Consider the following 10000-nt stretch of genomic DNA (forward strand, 5'->3'; position numbering starts at 1 on the left):
ATACCTTTAGTCAAAACCATTTTAGTCAGTTATAGATACAGAAATAGGTGTTACAAAACTAACCGCAGATAGAAGGCATGTGGGAACCATCTTGACAAACTGGAGGCTTGCCTTGGCGACAAGTTGTATCCCAGGGAATACATGTGCCATCCACACACTGAAACAAGTTGTTGGAGCATGTACCTCCTGCAAATATTGAGTTTGGGAAATGAGACTCCTGTTTATTACCTAAAAGACCAAGGGACATTTCCAAGAAAGAGCTTGATATTCTAGTTTTATGGCTTCTAATTAAGAGCCCTTTGTTCATCTCAACGTAATAATTCCAGAAATAGAGAATTTTATAAATAAGAAAACCCCTAATATTCGCAATTTATGCAATGCGATTAGTGTAATCCTTTCAAGGCCTCAAAACAACACTTTTTCCAGGACAATTAAACTTATTAATGCCATTTTCTGTTTAGTGTAGAAAGTTATCGATTGCCTTCTATTAAGTTTGTTGGCCAAAGGAAAGAGAGTTTATTGTATTGACCTTCATATCTTGATGTCAAGGAAAAACAGACTTGTTTATCATTTTAACAAAACCGTGAGCTCTTGTTAACTAATTGAAATAATCTGTTTTTATCTATGTTGTACAAACAACTTTTATCTGTTTTGATCTGGTGTTTGTAGTGCGTATCTCTTCGTTCTTTTCTTGTTATGTGTTTGTATGTGTAAACAATTAATTCTTGTAGTAATGTCTCCGTCAGCATGAAAGTGCATTGTTCAATACTACTACTACCACTACTACTGCTAATAATGATAATTGTAATAAGCTAAAAATCTGACCTGCGATCAGGAGAAGAGATCGCCTGATCACAGGTTACAGGAAATCTTGAGAGACAGACTTACATAAGAGAAAACGAGATACAATACAATACATACTTAATTGACCTCTCCCTATAGGGGCTTTTCTGGGCCAATGAATCAACGAAACAACAGAACACAGCAACTACAACTGTTAAGAATCCCAACTGGCCGGAGGCAAACCAGTTGGCTGGCTATTTACAAGTGCAGCTGGGAAGTTGAACCAGGGACTACCAGTAACAAATTCAGCGAGTGGTCAGAGCGGGTCTAGAACCCGGGATCTCCGGATCTCAAGGCAAGCGCCCTAACCACTGGGCCACACTGCCTCCACAGATAAGACGGGTGAATCCCTGTGCTTCATGATAATCATTTTCAATCTATTTTTAAATCTTGCATTATTATTATTATTATTATTATCTGTGACGCTATGACTTTTTATAATTTGTATTTTTATCTTGTTATTACGAATCGCTGGAATAGTTGAACTCGAGCTGCTTACTTCCCTGAAAACAATATTGTTTCAGCTAACAGAAATCGAATGGTGTTTTGAAATGTTTTCCTTTTTTCTTTTAGAAGTTAACTTTGTAAATAGGATTTTGATAGTTAGCACCGTTGTCTGTATAAAGGCTTTTTATGAGTATTAAAATGTTTATTCTTAATTATTACTTTATTAATAATTAAAAATCGGCCAATTAATATAGGAATTATTAAAACATAAAAATATTCTGTTCAAAAAATTAAAAAAATATTATTATTATTATTATTATTTATTATTACTATTATTATTAATAATAATGATAATAACATGAAAACAACTCACCACAAGATCTTTCATCTTTCCCAGTTAAACAGTGTTTTACCCCATCACATAAATTATCCGATGAGACACAAGCTCCTGAAGGGCATTGGAACTCTGAGATCAAACATGTGCAATCAACTTCATCTGATCCATCGAGGCAGTTAACGTCACTATCACAGTGGTGTGTCCAGCTAATGCACTCACCATTAAGACATTGAAATTGACTTGGTTTACAAACGAAATCTGACATAATGAGAGGAAATAAAAATCGACAAAACTACTTTTCCATGAACTTGGAAAAGGGGACAATTTTTGTCATATTGCCCCAAGAAATCTTGTTCAAAACTAAGAGAAATGCGAGAAGGTACAGGATACAATAAGTGTCTTTGCGTGGTATGGTATGCCATGGTATAGTATATTCTTATTTCGAGAAGCCTTATTGGATTTGCGTTTAAAGGCTATTCTCCACTCAATTTTATATGATCTTATTTTGGAGGACCTCAGAAACGTAGAGTAACTAAACCCTCTTGTAGAGTAGCAGAAATGTTACCACCTTCTGACACATATCTTTATTCCAAACAAAATAATACAAAAATGAGCTATTTCATCAAAATTAAACTGCGAGGGACATGCGGTATAATCTTATTTGCTAAATAAAACTTGCAGGGCGAAATTCGATCTTGGATGACCTGAAAAAGGATCACTGATCCAAGATCACTTGGATCACGGATCAAAGGATTTTTCAGTCCCTGTCATACACCATGATCCAAGTGATCTTGGATCAGTGATCCTTTTTCAGGTCATCCCAAAGGAATGAACCCATTGAAAAGAGCGCTAACTATCCTAAGATGTAACCTATTTTGAATTTTGTTAAACAGAATTTGTCTTGGTTTGCTGAGGTTTGGCATGTAATGAGGGGGCATGATAAAGGATAAAGTGTACTTTGGTTGAGCATGTTGAGCTGCGGTGTGCAAATCGAATGGCTCAGTATGAGATTATTTAATACTTTGGCATAATTACAAGAGGGGAATCCCTCTGATAGCAGAAACTGAACCGCACTTAAGGTTGGAAAGCGAGCTCTTCTTAATGTTAGTGCACCATTTAATGACTACATGTACCAGGTGATGCATGCTGCGGCATCAGTTTGCAGTCTTCAGTTGTTACCGTGATGTTGTCAATTATAATGCTGGGTGTACCATTCACTGGACTGTAACCTTCAAATACGATCTACAGAATAATTTGAGATTTGCATCAATACATTGTCATAACATTGGAATAACTTGCCATTGATTCACACCATTGATTCCACAGTGTTGTAGTGTTAGTACAGTAAACTTCAGACCACATGTGGATTCTCTTAGGTTTGCGGCCTGCCTTTTCAGCAACAACAACCTTAATACCCTTATATCGTTACAAAAAAAATTACATTAGGTAGAACTCAATAAATAATTGTAAAGTCATAACGCAAGTGATTGCCTGGACCAATAGGCCGATCAGAATATCAATTGTCAACATATACGAGGACTGCCTATCAAATATAGAAAAGTTCCTCACTCGAGTTTCCTTTTGTGGCTTCCAAGAGACTGCTGCATTGTTCCATTTGCTTCCTTGATGGCCTTTTAATTTCCAGATTAAAGCATCCTCCTGGCCTGTTTTGATGTGCACGTTTAGAGAAGAGAGGAACTTAGTGGGAAGTTGGTACTTAAACTGTAAACATAGCCCAACCTTCTTGTAAAATGGCTTCCACGACAACAAAGGGCTTTCCATATGACTATTATGAGCTTCATCGACCAGAGCGTGGCCATCTTAAAAAGAAGAGCAGGTAAATAAATCATGTCAGTGTCTAAAGTTAAGATTCAAATTGCAAACAGGTTGACAATCAGTCACAGTTTGATGTTACTCTGGTTTGAAGAAATTTGAACGTAGCTTACAATTAAGAAATGGTAAGTGTACTGCATACAACTATCGAGTTATGGACGCACACGGGAGGTTGCTAAGCTCGAGAGAAGAGCAAGAGTCACGCGAGGTGATAGCGGACTGCTACTCTAGCTTCTTGAGTGCTTATCCAACCTCTCAAGTGCGTCCATAACTGAATAGTTACATGCTGCACGCTTACCATTTTTTTAATAGCATGAATAGTTAACATATCGGATGAAAATATTTCTTGAATCGTGTGGTGTTACATGAAAAACCATGATCAACCACGGGAAAATGTTCATTCAAAAAAATTGCAAAACTACACATCAACATTTTACTTGAATCACAATGAGTTGTATATTGATCTCAGGACAACATGCAACTTAAAACTGCTCAGTTAAGTTTCGTACAGTGTTCAGCTCACAACAAACAAGACATGCTATCGCTAATAAGGTAAAATTGATCGTGTCACAAAGTTAAATGTGCTGCGATCGGTTGAAAACAAACTGCAGGGTTGAATTGTGCAATTTTGAAAAAAAAAATGGTGGCTCTCCTCTTACAACAAGTGAAGGATCTATTTTTTGATTTCCTTCTTGACGTAAGCCACTGCTCACTTTGCACTTGGCAAGCTGAGGTTGCACAATTAGTGCTTGGGGTTGATAGCGCCCTGGATAACACATCACTGCAATTTTGTACCTGTGAAAGGGATTGCCCTTTTCGATGGCCTGAAATGGACATGACATGTCGATTGGGGACGCCAGCATTTGACCACAGTGTTATGGCCGTAGCTCAGATGCTGTGGTTTGCGTATATTTTAAGGTCTCGGTAAAGGAAAATGAGGTGTCCACGGAAAAATAAAATTGTCTTGTCGGGTCAAATTATATACCGTATTAAAGCAAATAGATTGAATTATTTTAAAATAAAGTTTTATTCTTTTGGTATTGAATATTGGCTTTTAGTTTTGAGGCCTCAAACTCAACCGAGTCTGCTGCAGAAGCTCCTGCACCTTCGCTTTATTGCAAAAACAACCGCACTTTGTTGCATCTTAGTCACAGATGAATACACTCCAACGTTGTGGGAGGAAATTTTGGAATGTTATGAATTGCAGGAAATGTTACGCATCGAAGTCGAAACTCTCATCTCATAATTAATTCGGGCAGAAAAAGTGCCATAAAATCAGTCTCCAAAGACAAACCAAATTCCTTACATGGGATTTGAGGTAGTACAATTATCTGTTAGAACTGAAAATTTGCAAGCGATATCTTAAAACCCGTCGATACGGGAAGTCTGAGAGGTTGTAATTTTGGCTTCACGGCCTGCTGAATAATTCCGCCCCATACTTGAAAGCCAATTATGCTGAGCCAATCAGCGTTCGGGTATGTGCTAAGCTGTCAATTGACAGCCAAACCTTTCACGTGTGATTGACATGATACGTCAATCATTTCTCTCACACAGATTATGGCAGGAAACAAAGAAAAGCGATTTTAGCGGTTTTAAACTGAATTTTTCACAATGTTTCTTTTGGGAAAAAATACATCACAACCCACTGATTCAAGATGAGAGTGGCTTAGTGGTTATCTACTCGAGCCTCCCACCACTGCTAGCCGGGGTTCATCTCTGGCCTCGGCTTGCATGTGGGCTGACTTTCAGTCAACCTGACTCGAGGGTTTTTCTCCGGGTACTCTGGTTTTCCTCCCTCATCAAAATCGACTCACAGCTTATTAACATCTAGCTGTGGTGCTGTGCTGCGACAACAACATGGACTGTATAGCGGCAGCCAGAGGCGCCCTTGTATGCTTTCAGTCCGATATCGTGAGCTGCGCCTTTCGTAATTTAGTCCTCAAGACTGCAAGTAAAGGGTGATTAGCACTGCCAATTATTATTATTATTAAAACGTTAAAAAAAATAATAAGCAGTCTCGGAATCGGAGGCCTGGTACCCCAGCATCATAGTAGGAAAACAACACGACTTGAATCCAAAATCAATAAAGCGGAAAAGTTGGTGGATGCTTGGGACAACCACTGAAACTCCTGTGCGACATAAAAATGGTTTAAAAGCGGCGTTACCAATTTTTTTTTAATTTTTGAAAATGCCAAAAATTTGGGTCGGTCGGACGACGCTAAACAGAGAAAAAAAAGGGGATGGCCGGATCTTGGATTAAGTCCCTTTAACCCAGGAATAAAATTTATCCTTAGATTAGTGTCTGTTCCTGAAATCACAATTAGTGCTATCCAAGGGATAAATTTAACACTCCAAGTGAGGTGGATTAACTCACTAACCTTTGGATTAAAATTTTTCAAAACAACACAATGGCGGACTTATTGTTTGTTCTTTTGGTGGTTCCTTGTCAAGAAAAGAAGTATAGGATGCATGACATCGACTTAACAAACTTTTCTGAAGACGAACTTAAGAGCCGCTTTCGTTTTGGCCGTGATTCTATTGGTGCTTCGGCGTAAAATTGTCATGTCCAGAAGATTATCTTGTGAAAACTTGGAACATGGCGAAAAAAATGTTGCCGGCAAAAAGTCTTCTGGAATACGTGCAACTCGTAAATGGATCCACTTATTAGAAAATCAGAGCGCGCGTTTTCTGAAAAGCATGTTATAATTCAAATTAAATTTTTAAGCAACATTCAATTTTCTTGAAACCAGAGCAGCATCAATCTATCATTGAATGTCAGTGTCTTTTCCATTATTCCGGGATTTAAGAAAAACCAGTCAAATGATCACCATTATTAATGTGAAAAAATAAAACAAAATTTTCAGGCACTATTGGCAAAAGGGAATCTTCACCTAGTTTTGTCATGATTTAAAAACATAGCTGGGCCTCCTTTCCTGCTTAGTCTCAGCCAGCACAGCAGAACTGTTTGTGGTGAATTAGGAATGTTATGTTCTTGAATGATCCACGCAAACTTTTCTTTTTTTTTGTATTGACCTTAGGGGCTAAAGACCTTATACTCATTCATTGGCAGCATGTGAAATTTCAGTTGGTGCTTTACAATCTCGGCCTTCTTTTAGTGCAGTGGGCCTCATATGCGGTGCAACGTTCTGGGTCTGTGCCACTGCGTATTGGAATGCAGGAATTTTTCATGGCTAGTTGTAGTTTTCTCTTCGTTCCTTAGACCCTCTGCAATTTTTTTGCATCGGAAAAGAATGCAGTTTCTTTCATATTTGCAGTTATTCACCACGTGTAGTCGCATTTTTCTAGGAACTTAATATTGTTATAATTTGCCAAATATTGGAACTTACTGAAAGGTCTAAGCATGTTTTCTTTATTCTTGTTCCGCTAGTGTTGAAGTCCCTTTGTCTTTACTGCCTTAATTAGCATTTTTTGGTTTCCAGTTCGTTAGTGTCTGTTGTTTCTATTCCTCGAAGTTTTTTGCACTATTGTTTCTCTTGTACCACCATTTACACCCTTAGTTTTCTCGTTTTTACACAATTTAGTCTCGTAGAATATAAACTTAGGTTCTTTCATTTAAGGTTCCCTTTGGCCCTCGAAGTCGCGCTACACGCAGTTAGCTGTTAAAGTAGTCTGAGTGCAGTTTAAGTCTTTTCGCTTCAAGCATTTGTCCTTCATGAAGTTTTGTAATAGTCGTAACAATGTAAGTATCATCGTTTCCTGTTAGTTAATTCTATTGTCTGTAATAGGTTCTTTTTGCTTCTCCCAAATCAATTATTCTTTGTAACTTTTATTTTGTCGCAGTTTCAATCCGCATCGTTTCTACTCTGCTTCATCGTGTGAATAAATACTTATGCACATTCAGTCTCCGTGGTGTTGGAAGGTTACTGCGATTATTCGAGTGATTTGGCAGTAACACTTACCATTTTTTAATCGTGTTATACTATATACTATCGTTATTTGGTTAAGGTCTCATCATTTTACGACTACTTTTTTGAAGAGGAAGAGCCAAAGTTACAAAAAACCAGTTTCCTTTACTTGTCACTAAGGCTTCTTTGTATCGTGAGAACTGATCAAGGTTTCGTGCTAAATGGTGCCGGAAGAGTCTGTTGCCCTTGTTACCTGAAATTTTCCACCCACTGTTTGTCCAATCGCCGTAATCTTTGGAAAAAGTAAGCTGTGTGATCAAGGCCACTACAAAAAAAAATTGAAGCAATTTCAAACTGTTAGACTACCATGATTTAATTCTAGTTATTTATAGTCTTAATTACGACTGGCTTATGTTATTCAATTATGGTGCATGTGTGTCCAGGGTACAAAATGTCCTTAGGTATAAACAAATTATGAACATAGATGTTGTGGTTTAATTTATTTTTTGGTTTGCATTTTTTTGAAAACAATTTAATTTTTTAAAAACTGGTTTATTAAATCAACTGTCGAAAAAATGAAGTTTCCTTTGTTGGGGGTGCAAATAAAAAAGAGGGTTTGGTTTTTTGGCAGTCTAAAAAGAAGGAGCTGTTCCTTTTCTTCATTCTACTTTTCCTACCCCTCCCTGATCTTCACATCTATCTTACCCCACCCTTCCTTCACACATCTCTCCCCCCTTACCCTTGTAGGTAGGCCCCGTTCCTTGACCACTCCTTTGCCCACCATCTCTACAACACTTCCCTTAGACATTAATTTCACATTTCTGAAGACGTTTCTGCACACTCACCAGACCTTGAGCTCCTTACCTCCGGATCTGCTGCCCACTCTTTTATACACTTGACCACGTAAAATTTCCCAACATAATTTATCAATGAATGTTTTATTATTGATCCCAGGCCACTCTCGGTCTAAATTTTGATTTATTCACGTACGCACAATTTGACGCCAGAGCCACATGTGGTGAGTCTAGCAGGGATAAAATGAATCGATTTCTATAGAGAACTACAGGGTTATTGAAAAGCCACCTAAGGACAAAAGACTTGAGCACAAATCAATGGAAGGATGATTTTTACAACTAGGCCAAACAAAAAATGAAGAAGAAACTCGGCCTTTCAGGAAACAAGGATCGATCTGAGCTGAAACAAATAACAAAATGGGAACAACAGAAGGCAATTAACTAGAAAGAAATGGGTTTACAGCAGCGGCAAACTTTTCACGAGAAGCAGCAAGAAGGTACTTGCAAAAGGGGAACTGTTTCAAGTCTTGTCCCAAGTACACAGTCGCATTTGTCACAGAAGACAAAATTGGCTTCAAGAAATTATGCAGGAATCAGCCAGAAAGTTGTTAACACTTACGTCAAAATGTGCCCACTCCATGCACAAAAAATGCCCAACAGCCAATGGCAACTCCAGCATTCATTTCTTTGAAAGAGATCGACTGAACCGTAATAGGTCACCGTTGTACCCGCAATATGCTTTTAGGAAAAGTAACATTATAAATGCTCGAGTACTTATCAAGTTTGGAGAAAACCAATCACTCATTTCTCCTACTAGATTAAATCTGTGCAGTGCTGCTAATCTTACTTTCGATTATTCCAAACAAAATTCCTTTACATTAGTTTGTAAACTGGCCATGTTGTAAAATGAGTAATTTCCCTTAAATATAAAGACGTTTATTAATATTGTAACAGTACAAATAATACCATTGTTAACGTAAATGCAGTTACTTTCTAGTAGTTGTATACTGCTCTATTAATAATTGAAAATCTGAGGTAATATGTATGAATCTTAATTGTAATAAACAAATTATATTGCCAAATAAATCATTAAAGAACATCATTGTTTTTTCATAATGGAAAGTAGTTCTAAATGTGAAGAACAAAAAGGGGTTTAGCTCTGACGAAGGGGTCATCCTCAAAATGTCACCTTTCAAACTTCTTTTCAGTGGTTAATTTACCATAGCAACTCAGTTGATAAACTCTTTTCTTTATTTTACTTATCCACCGCTCCTTCACAAACTAAACCCCTTTATCCAACATGTGAAAGAATGCTTTACTTTCAATAACATGAACCAATATTAAAACACTCATAATTATATGCGAAGTTGGAATAAGCTAAAAGAACGAGTTTTTCATGGCTAATTCGACAACTTGACGTGCAATTATGTCACTGCTATGATAAATACTGGTTTCGTGTTTTTGTTTTCTTTTTTATACAACGTACTCGATTTTCTGGTAGCTGGACAAACGATGACTGAACAAGGAGTCCAAATGCAATTTCCTGACGACCCTGCTCCTTGGTCCAGCTCCTGAACCAGCAGACCCGCCAGCAATTCAGGCAGGGCGACAGGGGCAAGATGAAGCTGAGCAACCGGCTCAGCTTCGGGAGTTAGCTTCAGCAGTTGTGCTGTGACTGTTAAATAGCAGCAGGTGAACACACTGTGAGGGAAATAGTGAATTATACATTTTTTTTATCCTTTACACTGAAGTCTTCTAAGGACCCATTTTGTAATTCAGAGACTGCATAAGAAGGCAGTCAGTGGAGGCGGTTACGAGCCTACGCGTCACGTCCTATAACAGAGTTAAATAGGTTGTGAGGCATTGTAAATGCTGGAAAC

The 10000-nt window shown here is 37.8% G+C and overlaps 1 protein-coding gene across 1 annotated transcript in view; it reads right to left on the reverse strand.

Annotated features, from left to right (window-relative positions):
- LOC138000830 (uncharacterized) overlaps positions 1-10000 on the reverse strand; it is a 243738-nt gene that overhangs the window by 140155 nt on the left and 93583 nt on the right. Inside the window, exons 16-20 of the mRNA XM_068847495.1 lie at positions 7580-7651; positions 3197-3447; positions 2761-2869; positions 1664-1885; positions 64-186 (exon numbers count right to left, since the gene is read on the reverse strand). Of these exons, the coding sequence (XP_068703596.1) occupies positions 64-186; positions 1664-1885; positions 2761-2869; positions 3197-3447; positions 7580-7651 (777 nt within the window). The remainder of the gene's footprint in view (positions 1-63; positions 187-1663; positions 1886-2760; positions 2870-3196; positions 3448-7579; positions 7652-10000) is intronic.

This window comes from Montipora foliosa, chromosome 4, assembly GCF_036669935.1.
Source record: "Montipora foliosa isolate CH-2021 chromosome 4, ASM3666993v2, whole genome shotgun sequence".
NCBI lineage: Eukaryota > Metazoa > Cnidaria > Anthozoa > Scleractinia > Acroporidae > Montipora > Montipora foliosa.